This window comes from Anabrus simplex, chromosome 2, assembly GCF_040414725.1.
Source record: "Anabrus simplex isolate iqAnaSimp1 chromosome 2, ASM4041472v1, whole genome shotgun sequence".
Classification (NCBI taxonomy): Eukaryota; Metazoa; Arthropoda; class Insecta; order Orthoptera; family Tettigoniidae; genus Anabrus; species Anabrus simplex.
The window spans coordinates 1202246957-1202269077 of record NC_090266.1 but is presented as its reverse complement, the minus strand read 5'-3'; the positions used below and the strand labels follow the sequence as shown (position 1 = coordinate 1202269077).

Below are 22121 nucleotides of genomic sequence, written 5' to 3'. Positions count from 1 at the left end.
TAAATAGAGTTTACACAATGGTGAACGTTCATGCGCCGAACAATCAGGCGAATAAGAAGGACCCGGAAGGAACAGAAGCATTCCGGGAGGAGCTAGAAGATATCCTCTCAAAGGTACCTGACAAACATACCACCATTCTGCTTGGATATTTTAATGCCCAGCTTGGCAAGGAATGAAAATATCAGAAGATTATTGGAAACTACCCAGCTCACAGGAGAACCAATCGTAATGGAAAGTTGTGTGGAGTTATGCAGAGCATTCAGTCTTGTCCTAAAGTCAAATGTCAGTATTTGGGAGATAGTAGGTTCGAACCTCACTGTCGGCAGCCCTGAAGATGGTTTTCCGTGGTTTCCCATTTTCACACCAGGAAAATGCTGGGGCTGTACCTTAATTAAGGCCATGGCCGCTTCCTTCCCACTCCTAGCCCTTTCCTGTTCCATCGTCGCCATAAGACCTATCTGTGTCGGTGCGACGTAAATCAACTTGCAAAAAAAGTCAAATGTGTTCAAACACCTGTCCAGAAAACAGAGGACCTGGGTTTCTCCAAACTCCAACCTTGGTGAATTCCAAATTGACCATGTCGCCATTGCACAGAAAGTGCAACGAGGGATTCAGAACTTAAAGGTTCTGAGAAATGCCAACTTAGACTCGGATCACTACCTTTCGAAGATCAAAGTTGGACTAATTCCAAGAAATACCACGAAGATTACTCCAAGAAAAACTGATAAGTTTGACAGAGACAATCTAAGGAGCAACCAAGAATTCATACAAAAGTTGGAAATTTTTAATCCAGAGAACCGAGAACAATTACAGGAGGCTATAGTCAGAACAGCTAAGGAGACTGTCCCACCCACGAAATCAAGAAAGCATGCTTGGCGGGATAATGAATGTGATGCAGGAGTACAGCTAAGACAGGTTGCATGGCATAAATGGAATTGCCACAAAAATTAAGCGAACAGGATCAACTTCCTAAACACGAGGAAATCTGCATCAAAAACCATCCGTGGCATGAAGCATATGTTCAATAAGAAACAGTTGGTACAGATTGAGCAAGACTTCCAGAAAAGTAACACGCATAACTTCCATAAAACCTTCAAGCACAATCTGAACAAATACAACCCCCCAAGTCTACAGTTTAAAGATTCCAAAGGGAAACTAGCTCACAATGATGAAGATAATTGTCAGATTCTAGCAAGTTATTTTGAAAGCCTCCTCAACTCTGAGGCTCCAGAGACCACATTCGTTTATGAAAAGAATCCAAGCATCCACCCAGATTCATCCCCACCTATGAAGGCAGAAATCAGGAAGATCATCCAAGAGCTGAAAGACAACAAGACACCAGGTGAAGATCTGATAACTGCTGAACTGTGGAAGCATGCAGGGGATAAGGCAAACGACAAGCTTGTTGCAATTATTCAAGAGATCTGTGAAAGTGAAAAACTCCCAACTGGATGGATCTCTGCCATAATTCATCTACTACATAAGAAAGGGGAGATAACAGATGTGAAAAACTACGGTGGCATCTCTCTTTTGTCAGTTAACTTACAAAATACTCTCAAAAGCTCTACAGAATAGGGTGGAACAACAAACCGATCCACAACTGGGGGAATATCAAGGTGGTTTCAAAAAGGGAATATTGTGCACTGAGTAGATTGTGAATCTGAAGTCCATCCTTTCATATCTGAAACTCAGGAAGGTGGATAGACTCGATCAAAACCTGTGTACAAAGAAGGAATCTAGACTGGAGAACAATATGGAAAAAGAATGGTGAGGCGAGAGAAGAAAGTGGAAAAGTACAATTAATTTCCAAACCCAGCTGGAGCAGGATAAGGGGAAATGATGAAGCTATACCTGTATATTAGTTTATGTAAAAAGTTTTTTTTTTTTTTTTTTTTTAATCGTTGCTTTACGTCGCACCGACACAGATAGGTCTTATGGCGACGATGGGACAAGGAAGGGCTAGGAGTGGGAAGGAAGCGGCCGTGGCCTTAATTTAGGTACAGCCCCAGCATTTGCCTGGTGTGAAAATGGAAAACCACGGAAAACCATTTTCAGGGCTGCCGACAGTGGGGTTCGAACTACTATCTCCCGAATACTGGATACTGGCCGCACTTAAGCGACTGCAGCTATCGAGCTCGGTGTATAAAGTTTTACAAGAAAATAAGGTGATATGCACGGTGGGTAACATCATATTTCTTTTGTAATGGTGGTAGTATTACAATAAATGGTACTTACCAATACGGACTGTGACTACATCCATCATGTATGCAAGCCTTTTGTTTTCAAATTCCTTCATAGGTCGTCTCTCGTTAATCCGTACACTGATCAAGGGAGGCGTCACCAGCTCCGTACTGAAAAAGAGTATATTTTTGTTTGTTTTTTAAATTCACTAGGACATTTTAAAACATGTGATAATTCTTCAGCTGTATGAGAGCTTTTGACCATGTTATCATCAGGTATGTTATTCCTCCCCATCTATTTCCTTAATTTGTATTATACCCTTTCTAGCTTTCCAACCAGAGGAGTGGCAAAGAACACACTATAAACAATAATTTTCTCAACCAACGGGGAAACAGTATTCAGTACACACTTTCAACACCACACCACACCAGCAAAGACTATATTTATATGAAGTTAACAATTCTGGCTGATCCAGGTATCACATAAAACAGAACTTGCCAAAACCTCTCTATGAAGTCCTGCTCAGTTACAATTAATGGTAGTGTAGGCTACAGATCCCAAGAACACAGGTTCAAAGTTGGCAGAAATATTAAGATTTTTGAAGGGCAGAAAGAAAGTCAATTTAGCACTCTTTGTCAGATGACGTTGACAAGTGCAAGATCTTTGGCAACATACCTGGTTTACAAGTATTGTATTGTATTGTACTGAACAGGTGGACCTATAAATATTATAATAACATTTGAGATAAACATACCTGGTGCCACCCAACAAAATTAATTAAAAGCCATAGATTGCACAACAGAGATCTGTTTCTTTGTCATCTGGAAAAGTAAACTGGAATGTCAAAAATGACATGCAGGTAGCCTAGATTGTGTGAAATTAAAATGCCTGCACACAGTAGCTTAGGCATCATATCATCACCACCACCACCATCACCTTCTTCCTGAAACCTTGCTGTAAGTCTACACAAAAGACTAAAACCCTATAAATAAGTGGTCAATATAGATATACTGTATATAAATTCATATTGTAGAACATGTTCCCCTATTCTGGTCATTCTCAGCCAACTATACACTTTGGAAAGACATCTTAAACAATTGTAAAATATGTTAAACAATTTTGATGGATTTTTTTTTAAACACAACGTGTGGTGTCTGTCTTGCAGTACCTTCTTGCTTTCGATTTAATAAGAAATGACTACGTTGTTTGTATGAAGGTCGATCAAATATAAATGAGATTATTGTTCCTGAACATCAACATTTGGTAGAACTGGCCCCGCGCTTCTACTATGCTTAGGCGGGACCATTAGGAGTGGGGAGAGCATGCTGCTTAGTATTTCCTGCTGTTTCGTCAGTAACGCTCACGATGTCGGAGCAACAGGAGCACTTCTCCACTGCCCAACGCGTAATTTTAAAATTTCTTGCTTGTGAAGGAGTTACAGCAGCAGAAATTTGCCAGAGACTGACTGCACAGTTCGGTGATCAAACACTGTCAAGGACGCGTGTGTTTGAACGGCATAAAAATTTCAAGGAAGGACGAGAACATATGGAAAATCAGCAACATGACCGCCGTCCTCAGACCAGCATTATAGACGGAAACACTTGTCCGGTTAAAGACATTATTGACGACGACTGACGGGTGACAGTATCAGAAATTGCAGAACAAGTCGGAATCAGTTATGGGAGCTGTCAAGCAATCATCACAAACGACCTACAGTTCTGTAAAGTGTGTTTCGGATGGGTCCCTCGCCTTTTGACCGAAAATCTGAAGTTGAAATGTGTGGAGGTCTGTCAGAGGCTTACAGAGAGGTTTCAGGAAGAAGGTGATGCATTTGGAGTCAGATCGTCACCTGCGATGAAACATGGGTCCACCACTACACTTCCGAATCCAAACAAGCCAGTAAGGAGTGGCGGAGGAAAGGGGAGGCAGCACCAGTGAAAGCCAAGACTCGACTGTCAGCTGGCAAGGTCCTTGCAACCATTTTTTTCGATCGGCGAGGCATTTTGCTGATTGATTTTTTGCACAAGCCACGCACAATCAATGCTGGTTACTACTGCGAGCTGTTGAACAAGGCAAGGGTTGCATATCGCCGCAAAAAAAGAGACCAACCGATTTGACAGGTCATCCTCCTCCACGACAATGCGGCCACATACAGCAGCTCTAACTGTCTCCAAGCTACACGAAATGCACTGGGCTCCATTTGATCATCCTCCTTACAGCCCAGACTTATCACCCTGCAATTTCCATTTCTTCAGACCACTGAAAGAAGCTCTAAGAGGACAACGATTTGAAGATGACGAGAGTGTGGAAGACTTTGTGCGCAACTGGCTGGTGATATGACCCTGTTCTTTTTATGATGAGGGCATCAAAAAGCTGCTGATATGCTGGGACAAATGTATTTTCAAAGCAGGAAACTATGTGGAAAAATAAATTGTAATTGCCTTGTGTTTCTCAATAAATTAAACAAAAAATAAAATCCCATTTAGATTTGATCCTCCCCTCGTAACAAACTTGTTTTGTAATAAATCAAGTGTCTATCAGGCTGGGTTGAAGGAATTCTCTCATTCATTATGGAATGTGAACCTTAAGAGTAGAGAGAGCGCTTCAGATAATAAAATGCCAACATGTAACAGGATGAAATGGATATCACTAGCAGGAGGTATTGTAGTCTATGTTTGATAGAGAAGTCTAAAAGGAAAGAAAAATTAAGTAAGTAATGCTATAGAGGAAATGAAATTAAGAAGGTAGAAAAACAATTTGGGTAAGTGATCATGTGAAGAACTCATCGTTTGTACCTTATGAGAGTTTAATAATATTCATGGCTTAAAGTCCCACTAACTACTTTTATGTTTTTGGAGTTAAAGTAGTTTATAAAGGAAGGTGATTGCTGTTGCTTTAGCACTCTATGCAATAGTCATTCATTTTATAATCTGACAAACTGCAGATGGTTTCTCTATGAGGTAATCTGGTTTCAAACTACCCTGACTGATACATGTGTGTGTGTGAATAATTATGGTAAATGGGTCTAGCTTTGGATAGGCAGTATGAACCTGATGTGGGATTATTCCAGCCTTTCTTAGAAGCATGTGTGGGGTAAAGACATGAAGTCCCCATAAGCAGAGAGATAACACTCCACTTATCCTCTCAAGATAAATATCTTGTACGGCACACAGGTAAAAACTATACTACTATAAGGTGATTGTGGTGTTCCAATGCTTTTTTTGCTTTTGCTATTTGCTTACGTCGCACCGACACAGATAGGTCTTATGACGACGACGGGACAGGGAAGGCCTAGAAATGGGAAGCAGCCATGGCCTTCATGAAAGTACAGCCCCAGCATTTGCCTGGTGTGAAAATGCAAAACCACATCCCAATGTTTTACATAACATTCAACATTATGGATGTTACAAATGGTGAACAGAATGATGTAGATATTCAAGACCCCAAGGGGATGTTCATAATTGCAGAAATAAACTGACAGAGATTGAACTTCCAGAAGAATGCAAACTCAAAATGACTGACTGATCATATGAGAAACCTGGGATTGCCTAAGTGCAGGGAGAATCATTAGTATCATGACTTAAGCAGTGAAATACTCTTCATCCCTAGCTGTCACATTTCTTTTCCATGTAGAATGATTAATACTTTCTGTAACAACATGGAGAGTCTATAGGCTGCTCATTCATTACATTTTAATGAACAACACATTTCATAGATACTTTTATAATAGATCATTTAGTATCAATATGCAGTTCATTAGGAGACACACATCGATCATATTATCCTTCCTCCCTTCCTTCCTAATATTCGAACATCAGTTGTTTGCTTCCTCATGTACACATGTAGCATAGAGAGATGTTTTTCCGTCACCCTTACAGCTGCCTGCTTGTTAGCTCGTTCCTTTCTACCTATGCAATATTTAAACCATTCCTGTACTTTCACTAAAACAACAATAACTCCTAAAGCAATCATGCAGATCTGAAAAGGGTATATCATCTTGATATGCTTTTTAAAGTGAATATACAATTTATGCTGATAAGGATGACAATTATATGGTTTCTAATCATAGGGTTGATTTTTTATTGCATATTACAACATAAAAATGCTTATTGAAGGCTACTATTTACAGAGAGCTATATAACATAGCAAACAATCTTTCCATGCATACTTGGGAGTTTACTATTGAGTTTAAGCAGTGTAAACCAAGAAAGCACTTCGTTGGCCATTTTGTCTTTGACCCCTTCACCAAAATTGCCACTGCTCGGCTCCCTTTTGTTGTACATTAATGTTTCATACACCTAAACTATCAATGATAAGTTCATCCAACAGTGAAAACTGCATCAAAATCCATTTGGTGGTTCTAGAGCAGCTCTGGCAAAAACATGATTATGTGCTGAATCACAGTATACCTCAGTTATGCAAAGTTCATAGCACATATCAAGTTGGGAGAGGCAACCCAAAGAGGAAGTGAAGCACCAGTCTGACCACTAGTAGCAGGTCAATTACATGGAAACGGGGTGGACTGCTGGCCAGAGAGGGGGTGGATGGTTGGAGGGGTTGGAAGCAAGAAAAATGCATAATGAGTCCAAATGTTACCACGAGTCATTATTTTGCAAAGCTATTCTACAGATTAACCTGTACAAACACAGATAGATAGGTAAAAGCTGAATATGTATAAATAAATGCTGAGAGACTTACCCAATAGTCATGAGAGTCTCATTCGAGCCATATTCCACAATAGTCAATTCTGTTGGTCGGTAGATCAAGCATACAGAAGGATAACGGAATATGAATCTTTCTTCGGGGGTGGAAGGCGGCCATGGTACTTCACTGAGAAGTTGTTGTTCCAGGTTTACAAGGATTAGAGTTTCAGCTGTACGAGCCACAACATATTGATCATCATCCCCCATAACACGGACATCTTCAATCTCACCACCAGTCAAAGAGTTGAAAACAACACCGTTACCCCCAGGCATTAAAGACTTTATCGATATATGGCTTGGTCCTATGTGTGAAACCTCTATCTTCTTCTTAAATATCATACGCCTGAAACAGAAATAAAAACACTACATAATAAGGCTTGGATACCTACTCAACCTAAAAATAATCAATCCGAAGGAGATAATTTTTCAAAATACCACAGTGAAATTTCTGAAATGTCATTGTATCAAAAAGTTATCAAATTACAGTAAAAGCTTACATAACACAGAGCTTCACACCAAATTCTACCTAAACTGCTATTTTAAACACAAAGTACTGTACCATTACGCTACAGTCCAGATGCAAATACGGAGGAGAAAGGGACAGACAAAATGGCACACACAAACTTCATGAAATGAAAATATGAAAAATGTTACCAAAACTCAGATCAACTTAAATATAGAAGGCATAGAATTGCAAGGGCCATGTATAAGAACACTGAGATGGAACAGATATTGTTCTAAAAAACAATTGAATCCTAATTCATTCTTTACAGAGAGAAAAAGAAGAGTTACATTACGTGAAACATCTGAGAAGAAGGAAAGGCTGAATCTGTCGGCACTGCGCATCAAAAGAGCTATTTAAACATAAGATTGAAGAGGAACTGCATGCTATATAGCATAGGAACTAAAAATAGAATGCCGGGCGAGTTGGCCATGCGGTTAGGAGTGCGCAGCTGTCAGCTCGCATCCAGGAGATAGTGGGTTCGAACCCCAATGTCGGCAGCCCTGAAGATGGTTTTCTGTGGTTTCCCATTTTCACACCAGGCAAATGCTGGGGCTGTACCTTAATCACGGCCATGGCCGCTTCCTTCCCATTCCTAGGCCTATCCTGCCCCATCGTCGCGATAAGACCTATGTGTCGGTGCGACGTAAAGCAACTAGCAAAAAAAAAGTTAGAATACGAGAAAGATCCGATGTTTTCAAATTAAAATACCGACTGAAGGAGATATTGAGACCACTGTGGTGAAGAAGCTAGAGGGCAAAATTTTGTACTTCAGGCAATTAAGTACATAGAAGAGAAATTGGATAAGCAATTGAAATTCATATTAGCTGGGGAAGTTATATTTAATAACAAGAAGCTGTATCCAGATATTTATAGACATGCTATTTCAAATAGCACCAGTAATAACATTAAGAGGCTAAATGAGCAATTTAAATATGTATTCTATCAACCCAATATCGATTTTTACTTTCATGAACAACTGTAACACCATGGAGTCAGCCTAAGCTGTGGGAGTAGATTGCCCACGATGCAATAACAAGGCACAGCAGCATCAATGCATTGGGACCAGAGATGACGTCCAGAGAGGCAGTAACCGTCCGCATGGAACACATGTAACATCTGAGAAGGAGACAGTTCCGGAGAAGCGATGAGATACAACGTAAGTTTCTTGTTTAAAGGTATTTACATCATTAGGTAAAAATATTTTCTTTCAACAAAATTCTCATTCATATTTATTTTATGTGCCAAATCCTGACCAACAGTAGCAAATCTTGGTCATAAAAACCACGAATATTATTTATTTTAATTGATATATATACCGACATGGGAAGTGATATGGTTATGTTGATGCTTTTAGTGAGTATGTTACATATCTATATTTGATACCAATCTACTTGGAAAGGCTATTCAGTTATGATTCAGAAAGTATTGGGGAGAATGCATGTTATATGAGACTAGAGGAGCTCTAGGAGGCAATTTTATTGACAAACATGACCACGCCTATAAGAATTAAAGGAAGAGATGGATCCTACCTGAATTATATGAGTATCGCAGAATCAATATCGTCGAGGGAGATTAACATTGTAACAAATGAGAGGTTATGAAGAAGAGAGAGATTCGAATTGTGTATTAGTGGAAATATTGAGATTTAAGTGTTCATGTTTTGAGAGGTTGTATGTAAGAAGAAGATACTGCAAAGTTATATGATATATCAATAGAGGATCATATTGAGCAACTATTATAGGGTTAGGCTCATGTTGAGAAGAGTGTATTAGTAAGAGAACAGCTGATTTTATGTCAATTTGAAACACATAGTGACATATTATGAGGAGTTGTTAGCCTCTGCATACATAATTGGTGAAGATGTAAGGATATGTAGTAAGAGTAATCAATGTGTTTAAAGTCTTTCTTTCCCAAACGATCTGTAGATTGAAATCACGAGCTAACTCAATGAATGGCATGATTGAATATGTAATTAGGTTAGACTATGATTGACTGTGGAATAATATATGACAGATTGGCACATATTTGTTGCATTATGGTAGTTAATTATTACTGAAAGGTAGATTTAGCTTGTTCATATTTGCTAGTATCACTGATGAATTTTAATATATAGGAGAAATATATGAATATTTCATTTCTATAATCATTTTGAAGGTATGGCAACAATTTTTGGCCATGTTAAAGAAACTTATCAAATATCTCAAATCTCACAAGTAAAATAAAGTCATAATAAGTATCCCAGATAGTAATATGTGAAATAATAAAGGTCCATAAGACAAAATTGGACATGATAGAGCTCCAATTATGAAAATTCCCACATAATAAAGATAATGGTTTACCATAGGAATGTTAGGATGATCAAATATGAATGAAGTTAGATGAAAACTAACCGAACTACATGAATTATATTTTCTGTAGGGCATTTTACTCATGTTGTTAAACTTAATTTTTCCCGACAAAGGAGTCGACTTGCGATTTAGATGCTACAAGTTGGTTTTATGTATTTGAATGTCATGAAATTCAGTGTTGGACAGATCTGCTGATATCTTAAAAAAGAAATCCCATTTCAATTATGAGTCATCGCTAGAGAGAAAAATTGTAAATAAGAAAGATTTCACGAATGATTACTAGAGATTTTGACTTTGTATAGAAGCACATTGTTCTTTTCTAATATTTATCAATATTTGTTTAACTTTTCTTCAGATTAGCATGCCACGGCCACTTCCTTCCCACTCCTAGCCCTCTCCTGTCCCATTATCGCCATAAGACCTGTCTGTGTCGGTGCGACGCAAAACAACTTGCAAAAAAATATCTTTTTCATGGTCGACAATGATTATGTCTCCATATTCAGTGTTAGTACAAATATATTAGCTGCTGCACAAGAAACTAAGAAACTAAGAGAGACAGGACACCTGAAATTAGTTTTAGTACTCTACCCCACATGCGTCCAAGTCAGAGTGAAGACAATCTTGGTAGCATCTCAGGAAAAAATAAATCAGCAATAATTTGTTTATTTATTGTAGGTTCCGAGAAAGATCGCCTTCCAGTCCTCTCTAGGTATCGCTCAATGAATCGTATTCCTGTCGGTGGATGCCTCCATTCAACATTCAGTGGCAACAAGTCTCAATGCGAATGAGTATGTGATCTTAGCTCTATATAAGTCTTATCCTAATCCTACATAAGGTACAGCCCCAGCATTTGCCTGGTGTGAAAATGGGAAACCATGGAAAACCATCTTCAGGGCTGCCGACAGTGGGGTTCCAACCTACTATCTACTGAATACTGACCGCACTTAAGCAACTGCAGCTATCGAGCTCGGTGAGAAAAAAAAAAAAATCAGTCTGTTTCAAGGATAACGAATATCAGTCTGTAAGATGTGTGAAGAAAAGGGAGAAGTTTATCACCCACATTCCAAGGACCTAGGTGTTAAATCAGCCAGTGAGAAGTCATTGGGTTTATGTGCAGAACAAGAGGTACAATATCTCATAGGGACTGTGACCTTCCTGCAAAGGATCTGCAGTAGCATCTAGGAAGTTATGACCACTAGAAGGGACAATGAAGTTTTGTGACAAAGTTCCTTAACCACCGGATGGGAAAAGTGAGTCATATTGGTTCTTTTCTTTGCTAATGCTGATTTAAGAAGCCAATGAAAAATAAATTAAGGTATGCTGTTAGCTGAATGAAGAGTAAGATCCACAAAAATTGTGATCTCGATGTGATCCAAGCCTGCCGCACGTGATTATATTGAACAGCTGTGTAACTTTGATGAATAGTGATGTCCTAAAATGAAAACAATCCTGTTGTGTGAACAAGCAGGAAATGTATCTCACAATGTGTTCCATTTAGAACAATATAAATGTATTTCATAGACACTGAAATGAAGATTACATCCTTATAGGTGCCACTTTACTAATTGACCTGTTTGAGACTAATTAAACCTTTAAATGGTGAAAACAGACGCAAAATAACTGGGAAACAAGAACTGCAAAGCCAGGTAAGCATAAAAATTCCTCCCTCTTGGTCAAAGAAACCTGATATTTGGTTCCATCATCTGGAGGCTCAGTTCACTATTTCTAAAGAAATGAAGTTCAGTAAACTCATCGACAAACTATAATCTAAATTTATGGAAAACATGTGGGATACCATAACTGGAACAGAAATATCAATATATACGATGACCAAATCACAATTTCTTCAAATTTTTAACATTAAAAGGTTACTACCAGCCATTTCTCTGATAAGGTGCTTAGAACTGTCTGAGTAGAAAAACTCCCAGATTCAGTAAAGAAAATTCTTAGAATGGATGATGAGTGCCTGGAGAGTGTGGCAGTTATAGTATTTAAAATGTTAGAGACGAATCCTCACACTGAAGTGTATGAAATTCTGAGTCAGGGTCTGAAAGGAGCAACAATTGATGAATACATGGCTAAAATTTCACAGAACAAGAAACTGCAGCTACTCCACTTAGTCAAAGCTGTAACCAAAGTTGAAGTCCCCACCATTGTAGCCCAAGCAGGAACTGTAACCACAGCAGAAGAAGAACGAGAAGAAGAAGCAATCCCAAACGTAAATACTGTCATAACTGTTTCAGGTTTGGACAAGGATGTTTTCCTGAAAAATGTAAGGAGCCTTGTTCATTGAAAGCATCAGAGACCTCTTGACAAAATTTAATTTATGTGTCAATATTTGGAACAAGCAGTTACAGAGGTGCCAACCTTTGAAGTGGATTATCAGTAATCGCCCTCTGCCCCAGAGAAGAATTTCGAGTCAAGTTCAAAGCACGCTCCTTCCTTCTCGATGACACCCACTTTGCCCTTCCCTCTAACAATCTATTCGAAAGTATATCATATCACACAATAACATTTGCACACACGCTGTTAGTTCTATGACAGAACATTCCTTGTAGCTTGTTTCTCACGCAGCAGCTGAATTTCAGTATAGTTTTTCTTGAAGCATCCTTCCCAATTTGATGGCATTTTCGTCCTCTGAACCGTAAGCGATTCCAGTGCAGATGTGCTTAATGTAGGCCTCACTTCTTTCCAGGTACACTTAACACAGCAAATACAACATTACTGAAGGATTTATAGTGAAGAAGAGCAGCGCCTGAGCTCCTTCATTCACAATGAATTTTACAACGCTTGTGGGTAGCAAAAGAAAGTCACGATCAAATAAGTATCGCTGCCAACTCACAAGCATTGAAACAAGGACGATTTTGGAGAAAGGCTCAGAAAGACTGAACATTTTTCCTTCTTTTCTTTTTTATCGTTCAAAATTATATTTTGTGATTATGGGCCGGTTCTACCACCTACTGGTAAAGTAGCACGTAACTTGCCCTCCGCATAAAAGGATGTTTCCGTTTGACCACACCCAGGTAGCGCTATCGGCACCATAAATCGTCGTTACCCGGCGCGTAATTTATCGGCCACTTCGAGGGCCCGATAAGACTTTACCTGCCTAGCAAGTTTTGAGAGATGAACATTATTAGCTGTATTTCTGGTGACATACAACTCAAATTAGTTTAGCATACTGAAAAAAGCATTATACTGTAACACTGATCGATACTGTATTGCAGGATTTTGAACATTAGTGCTTCCTTTGAGTTGCAACAGTCACACCAGCCCCTCGCATTGATAGCGTAGAGAATACATTTTATACGTCAAGCTTTCCCAAAGAAACTCTAAAAGGATATAAAATCATAACCTATTTGGAAATAATTTCAAATGAGATTTAATATTCTACTTTTTCAGTTTTCAAACACCAGGTATAAGTTACTTCTATGTATCCCACTTACCTCAAGGTTCTTCGTAACGTAATGGCTAACGCACTCAGTTCTTAATACGAGGTTTGCAGGTTCGAGTCTTCATTATGATGAATCTTTTTTTTCGTAATTAGCATTGTATTAATCTGTATGCTTCTTTTCATATGTTCTTTTGTTAATAATATATTTCATGAAATGTTTAATCACAATATTATGTCTACTTATAGAAAGTGATGTTACGATTAATATAGCATACCGTAGAGGACTGTCGCCCAGGTAGCAGATTCCCTATCAGTTGTTTACATAGTCTTCTTGTAAATGATTTCGAAGAAATTGGACACTGTTCCATTCCCAAATTCCTCTTCCTATGATGGGTATTTACCCCAATTAGTTCTTTAACAGTACGGTACCTTCCAACTTTATCTTAATAAACATTAGAAGAAAATGCATTATAAATAAATGGAAGCATGTGGAACTAAACGAGATCACAGAGCTAGTTGCAAATAGAGCATTGTGGAGATACTTAATTCACAGAAGCCTGCAGATAGAATGCTCAAAGACAATAAGTCCGTATGGAAAATGTGGGTGTATATACGTATATGGAAGCGCGTGAAAGAGAGTTAAGAACAACGGCAGGGAATGAAAATAATTTTTTAAATGTAAATTAGAAAGACTATGAAAACATGCGTACCTTCTATTACGGAGCGAGTAACTTGACCAATCTACTACAAGAATACTGTCCAAAAACACTGCCTTACATGACAGGTTATAACTGGCGTAAGAAAATTTAATCTCGATATTTTAATCCCAATTAGGTATTGATTTTGAAGCTCATAGATTAAAATCACGAAAGCTTGACATAAATCGTTGTCCATAACTCTTAAGACTCCCCTTATTAGACTTTTTGAAGATAATCAACAGACGCATGCACAGGAAAATAAGACAATTGAAATGAGCTTCATACATCTGACGATAGATAGCACCACACTCAAAAGCGAGAAGTCGCTGAAAATCAGTCTAGCCAACTCTGTATATTGGTGTCTAGCTCCGGGTAGCTACCCAGCGCTTGCGCGGAGGTGGTTGCATACAAAGCAAAGTACCAGCTGCTTTACACTCCCAGGTAGTTTACCTCCCGGGCAGCTGCCAGCAGCTTTACCAGCAGATGGTAGAACCGGCCCTATATCAGCTTTTCCCTTATAATTTCCCCTTTGGCCATAAAGCCGTAATTGTGAGATGAAACCTGTAATTATTATGGACAATCCGTAAGTGTTGGCACCTCTGCAGTTAATACATAGCATAAAAATCTTAAAGTACCGAGCGAGTTGACCATGCAGTTTGGAGCGCGCAACTGTGAGCTCGCGTCCGGGAGATAGTGGGTTTGAACCCCTCTGTCGACAGCCCTGAAAATGATTTTCCGTGGTTTCCCACTTTAACACCAGACAAATGCTGGAGCTATACCTTAATTAAACCCATGGCCGATTCCTTCCCATTCCTAGGCCTTTCTTGTCCCATTGTCGCCATAAGATCTGTCTGTGTCGGTGCGGCGTGAAACAACTTGCAAAAAAAAAATATTAAAGTAAAGATTAGGTTATGTCCATTTCAGATAAGGAAGTTTAAGTACTGTGAGCAAAAACTTCTTTTTGCCAATTTATTCATTTCCTACCCTGAAATCATGACACCAAACTTGGTGCCCAATCAATCAATCAATCAATCAATCAATCAATCAATCAATCAATCAATCAATCAATCAATCAATCAATCAATCAATCAATCAATCAATCAATCAATCAATCAATCAATCACTACCGATCTGCATTTAGGGCAGTCTCCCAGGTGGCAGATTACCTCTCTGTTGTTTACCTAGTCTTTTCTTAAATAACAGCAAAGAATTTGGAAATTTATTGAATATCTCCCTTGGTCCGACTCGTTGGCTGAATGGTCAGCGTCCTGGCCTTTGGTTCAGAGGGTCCCGGGTTCGATTCCCGGCCGGGTCGGGGATTTTAATCGCTTCTGATTAATTCTTCTGGCTCGGGGACTGGGTGTATATGTCCGTCCCAACACTCTCCTCATCATCTTCAGACAACATACTACACTACCAACCACCACAGAAACACGCAATAGTGCTTACATCCCTCCATAGAGGGTTGGCGTCAGGAAGGGCATCCGGCCGTAAAACAGGGCCAAATCCATGTGTGCGACACAGTTCGCACCCGCGACCCCACAAGTGTGGGAAAAGCGGCAGGAAAAGAATTGAATATCTCCCTTGGTAAATTATTCCAATCCCTAGCTACTCTTCCTATAAACAAATGAATTCCACCTCTATGTTTATAACGTGACCTTTCATACTTTAAAAATACCACACGAACGTATTCGTCTACTAATGTCATTCCACACCATCTCTCCACTGACAGCTCAGACCATACCACTTAGTCTTCCCAGCCCAAACTTTGCTGCAGTTTTGTAATGCTACTCTTTTGTCAGAAATGCAGAATAAATTGAGCCTGCTTTTCTTTGCACTTTTTTTTTCACTTCTCGAATCAAGTAATCTTGGTGAGGATCCCATACACTGGAACCATACTCCAGTTGGGGTCTTATTAAAGACTTATGTGCCCTCTCCTTTACATACTTACTACAATCCCTAAATACCCTTATAACTATGTTCAGAGATTTGTATCCTTTATTTACAACCTTGTTTATGTGATTACTGCAATGAAGATCGTTCGTTTAACATCTAGGTACTTACAGTGAACCCCATAGCGAATTTTCATCTCATCATCACAGTAATTAAAACTGAGAGGACTTTTCCTATTAGCGAAACTTGCAACTTGATTTTTAAGCTGCTTATCAACATACCATTCCTTGCTGTCTATCTCACAACATTATCAAGGTTTTTCTGCAGTTGCTCACAATCTTGTAACTTATTTATTACACTATACAATATAACATCATCTGCAGAAAGCCTCATTCCAGTTCTTTACTCATATTATTTATATACATATAAGACAAAACTGAAGTCCAATAATACTGCCTTGGGAACTCCCCGCTTAATGATTACAGAATCAGATAAAGCTTTACCTACACTAATTCTCTGAGTTCTATTTTTTAGAAATATACCACAGCCACCTAGTCAGTCACTCTTTTGTCTAGTCAACTGAAAGGCTGAGTGCAACAGTGGTCTATCCCTGTCTTTTTAAAACATTGATATATTGTACTGCAAAGTTGACGTAAGACAGTTTTTCATATTTTATATCCATTCAATTTCCTTCAGTACTTAGTCTGAACCTTGGTAATCTTGTATACATTAAATATGATGATGATGATGATGCTTGTTGTTTAAAGGGGCCTAACATCTAGGTCATCGGCCCCTAATGGTACGAAATGAGACGAAATTAAATGAAAATTAAAAGCCCAAAAAATCCACTGATCACAATTCAAAACGTGAGGACGAAGAATGAATGGATGGATATGAATTTAAAACAATCAGTGGAACAGACACACAGTGCCTCACATGCACAGAAACTGGCGTAGAACAATAGTATTACTGACCAAGGGATTGCTTCTGTAGCGCAATACTGAATCGATGATACTTGTAGTCGAAAGGGGTCCTAAATGAAAGTCAGCGACCCCTCACAATGGTACTTATCGCTAGGAAAGTAGAACTATGGTATTTGTCATGTTGCAGTACTAATCAAGAGTAGCGTAGACTCGCGGTATTCCACAAATTATGGTACTACTCGCAGGTAATGAAATTTACACATGTATTACAGACCTACGCTGTTTCGCACATTGCGGGCGCCATTTACAGGCAACGCAAACCTATGGTGTTCGTCACATAAGGGTACTAACCACAGGGACTCGTACTATCCCATGGTGTTCATCATATAGTGGGTACTAATCATAGGCAAGCCAGAACCATGGGTTCCCTCATCCCATGGTGTCGCTCATATAGTGCTACTAATCACAGATACTGTAAAAGCCATCAAGCTCTCATTTGCTACTAATCACAAACCTATTTGGTACCCAACATAGTGGTATTACGAGCAAGTAAAAGTGACCCATGATGTTCCCCGTGTGCTGGTACTAACCACAATCATGGTTCAAATACAATTATCCCTTGGTCGCACCTTTTAGTCACCTCTTACGACATGCAGGGGATACCGTGGGTGAATTCTTCGTCTACGTCCTCCACCCACTGGGGGTTGTGTGTTTGGTCCGCAAGAGGTATTTTATTTCCCTCGAGTCTGCCGGCAAGCCGGTTAGGACCCGCTATCCGCCACCTGGGACGCGTCACGTGGGAGTATCACCACTCCCCCTGCTACGCCAGTGTACTGTAGTAGGTTCTTGGACACATTAAATAAACCATCTTAAGATGAAATGGAAAGGCTAAAATGAATTAAACATTGGTACTTGACACATCATGATATGGGTTAGACTACTGTTGAACGGAACTGTCACACTGGACGTCAGATAAAAATTTTCTAATTCAGAACAAATATTTAAAAAATACTTGAACCTTTCAGAAATGAACTTTTATGAAACTACTCTTGTATTATAGGTATTTCAAAATATCATAACATGTGATAAGATATTTTAGAAATGGGATTATTAAAAAAACAAATTTGTGATGAAACATAAACCAGGTGTGCCATAGGCGTCATCATGATGGCTATGTCAGACTATTTGAGAAATAAGATTTAAAAAAAAAAGAAAACATTGTGATTATACATAATCAGGTATATCAAAGCCATCATTTTCATGGTCATGTCAGGATATTTTAGAAAGAGGTTTCGAAAAACAAAACATCAGAGGTGGTGCATCATTAAGGGCTAAGGGGCTTAGCACTACCAGATTTTTGGACGTAAGAGTTTAGAAATCTTATATTACTTATACTTTAGATAATTAATTTAATGTGACCAAATTTATATCTCAGTACCACTGTTCTGAAGTAATTAATGATAAGAGAAAATTAAAGTATGATTGTATTACATGTTTCGTATGTTTATCATGACACAGAGGCTAATTCGTTCTCAGTAGCCACAGTGAGTATTGGTAACTGCTTTGAAGGTTAGTGAATCTTTGAGGGAGTGAAAGTTTCAATGCATTTTAAAATGTCAAGCTAGGGAGCACTATGAAAGTCTTTTATATCTTTCATTTTCAGTAGCGTACACTTTTTTGTTCCTCTGTGATTACAGGTTGGGTACTGTGGTAAAGACATCGCGGAATACGTAAGGAAAAAAAGAAATCTAGATTAGGCCTATTTTCCAACTGTGTTCATCTTGACTTTATTTGGAACAAATATGATTAAAAATGATATACGATTTAGTGAAAAATCTTTAAAAATTATTATTTTAAACATTATGTTTGTGTAAAATTACCCAACATTGTAACCAATGTAGAGGCTAATTTATATTTAAATAGTGTATATTTTGCAAATATGTGGATTCATATAGTTACTTCAATGTATATTCTTCATATTATACCTATTCAATACCATCGTGCCTTCGAAACACATCACCGAGCCTTGATTGAATCACCACTAACAACACGTTGTTGATTGTACTCATCTCAGCTGTTTTCCCTCGTGCGCTTCGAGGTGGAAGGATCATGTTGCTGCTTTCTGGAATGGCGTTTGTTTATTTCCTCCATTTTATTGCACAGCAAATATGAATACTATTAAAAACGACCAATTAATTATATATATTTATTATTTATGAAATGTTTATAAAAATATACACAAACAAAACCCCCACATGTGACTCGAACAAACTTCAGTCAACCATTTTACCGGAACACACCACGTGACTGGATAGCGCAGGGTTATTGGCTCGTGCGGGTTAACAGGGACTTGCCCGACTTTGACATGAAACGTCATTCTTTGCTGTAATTTTAAATGTGATCTAGCCGGATGTGAAACCCACTTTAGTTCTCGTATTCATTTTGTAAAGAGGAATCCATGGAAGTCAAAACATCAGAACGTGCAAAAGATGGACTTGGTCGTGTTTGAAACTATACGCCTCATGTGTCTGCATGTGTTTCAGTTGTGTATCTCATTGCCAATTTCTATTCACATCATCTTCTATCATATTCTGTTGAAAGGTGCAGTTCGTAGTGCACCTTTCTCTACATGTTTCTGATGTTCTTCTAGAACTGTTTTATCAATCGTATTTTCTTCAAATATAGTCACATTTGTTTTCATCAGATCGTGAATAATGATAACACCAACATGTCTACACCGTATCTGTAATACCACGTCTTTTATAATTGTCAACCTCTTGATCTTTATCATTATATGTGTTTCATCTTCCTGCACCATTGATTTACAAAAAGTGTAATAGTTTTATAAAATATAAATGTAGTATGAATATTATTACAGAGTTAATTTGTTTAGCACCAAAAATGTATGCATATGAGACAGAAAGTTTTCAATCTGTGCAAAAAGACAAAAGGCGTGCGTTCAAGTGTAGAAAAACATTTACATGTTCAACACTATCGTAATATGCTGGCAACTAAAAATGCTGCTTGTTGTAGACTGATGAGAATTCTTTCACGCAGGAACTATGTTTTTACTATTGAACAGAATAAAAATGTTTGTTGACTGCATCCGATAATAAACGACAGTGGAAAAAGTGATTCTCTTACAAATGTACCATGGGGTTACAAAAACATATAGCTGTTTGTTATGCCATGATTTTTTTTTTTTTTTTTTGTAAATAAGTTCTTATGGTTTATGATGTTATAATATCATTGTTATATGTGGTTCTACAGGCTATTTTTAGATTTTGTTTCTTGAAAATATTAGTTATAGGAAATATGTGGGTGGTGTTAAAAGTGAACAGTACGTAGTCTTTCTTGGTTTTGTTAGTCTTGATTAGTTTTGATTTGGGTTGATTTTTTATTTTATATATGATTTTATTGATCATTTCTTTTTTGTATCCATTTTGTCTGGCTATTTCATGAATCAGGTTCAGTTCTTTGTTTAGTTCTTCTTGTATTAGTGGTATATTAAACGCTCTATGTATCATACTATGGTATGCTGTTTTCTTGTGTGCGTTAGGATGGATGCAGTCTATTTTTATTGTGTTGGAGGTACGTGTGGGCTTTCTATATATTTTATATGTTAAATGACTTTCATGCCTGGTTATAGATATATCTAGGTAATTTATAATATGGTTGTTTTCTGTTTCCATGGTGAATTTTGTGTGTGGATCTATTTCATTTAATTGTTCTAATAATTTGGTTTCATTGGTATATCTATTGTTTATTATGACAAAGATATCATCTACAAATCTACACATCATCAAATCCATCAACAGAAGTAATAAATACAACCATTCAGGAGTATATCGTATGAAGTGCAACAGCTGAGAAGCCAGTTACATCGGGCGCACTGGAAGGAATTTTCTGATACATTACAATGAACAGGCCAACACAATAAAACACAGTCATTTCTCAGCCATAGGCCAACACAATGAAGACTACAAACATAAATTTACAAACATTGAAAATGACATGCAAATTCTATTAACCCCAAAAGCCCCTTACTCAACATAATGAAAGAATTTTATATCAGCCTGGATCAATACGCCAATCCAAACTTCAATTTAAATGAAATTACAGATAGAACTAATATTTTTTTCAATGCAGTCATCCCTTCCCTAAGATACAAATTACCTAAAAAGAATCAAAAAAGACGACCCAACACACAATAAACAACCGCTAGAAAACAGCCCCCGCTCCACTCCTACTCCCTCAACAGCCGCTCCTCCTACCCCTCCAACCTTCCACTCCACAGCCACAAACAGCAGCTTCAGACACACATGGAACAGTGCTCGACGTGCTTCCGAATAGCACATATGAAGAGTCAACAATAACAGTAAGTAAGTGCACACCTATTCCCACGTTAACCCATTCCAGTCTGGGCCTTAATATCCCTAACAAATGTTCTGGACAGGGCATTTTTAAGGATCTTTAAAATATTATATCTCTGTACCTGTAGGAGATATTGGCATGATTCTTTTTTCTTTGTGCTTGTTTGAGCATCTAATTTTCAAAAGCGCTCTTTGTATCATGTCAACTATCACTTGAGATTTTAAAATTGTTTATATATTATACCATGTTTTGCGAATGGAGGAAAGGTCTGATGGATAACTAAGCAAGTACAGTTTTTTGAAATACAATTACATTTACCCTATTTCACTAATATAAAATGTGCATTGCAATTACAAAACAACAATAATGAGTACGATATAAAAATAATAATTTTTCAATAATAATAATAATAGTAATAATTACAAAAATGAAAATGGGAGCTCTTACGAAATTTTATTTTAATTGATAAATTTTGTTAAAACTTACTCAAATGTAAAATTATTGTTCCATTTACCACAAAAGACTTCTGAGAAAGAGAAAATAAGTCTTCTAAACAGACAACTTTACTAATATGTAGACAATCTTACGTATTCACGCAAATATGACATACGCGGGAACACGCGCTAGGCCGTAAAACGAACCCCAATCATAATGAAATGCAAGAAGTTGTTTCGAATTCATATGTCAATAATATGTTCATTTGCGCATAAAATTATAATATATCATAAAATATCGAAAAAATAACTTTCGTCAAGCACATGTTTGCCGCGAGAAACCATGCCTTAGAGCTCAATGGGTGACAACATACTGATGCATGCTGTTCAAAAATATCGTAAATTCTCAGACTTAGACATATAATACTGCCATCTGCTTAAATACTCTCGTAACTAATACATGAAGAAACACGATGTAACCACCAGAATGCGTGCATAGTTCGTTCTCGATTTTTAGCGAATTGTCAAACCTTACCACGGGCTATGCCCGCAGCGCGGCCTGAACGTAATTTCGGCCGCTGATAGCTCGCAGTTAGACCGGAAAGAGTTAAATAGACATTCCATCTCGACAGACACAAAATTTCTTACACTTCATTTCTATTTTACAGATA

At 38.0% G+C, this 22121-nt stretch overlaps 1 protein-coding gene across 1 annotated transcript in view; it reads right to left on the bottom strand.

Annotated features, from left to right (window-relative positions):
* Positions 1 to 22121, bottom strand: part of Oseg2 (intraflagellar transport protein Oseg2) — an 892258-nt gene that overhangs the window by 672675 nt on the left and 197462 nt on the right. The window contains exons 8-9 of the mRNA XM_067142201.2: positions 6880 to 7227; positions 2236 to 2351 (exon numbers count right to left, since the gene is read on the bottom strand). Coding sequence (XP_066998302.2) covers positions 2236 to 2351; positions 6880 to 7227 — 464 coding nt within the window. The remainder of the gene's footprint in view (positions 1 to 2235; positions 2352 to 6879; positions 7228 to 22121) is intronic.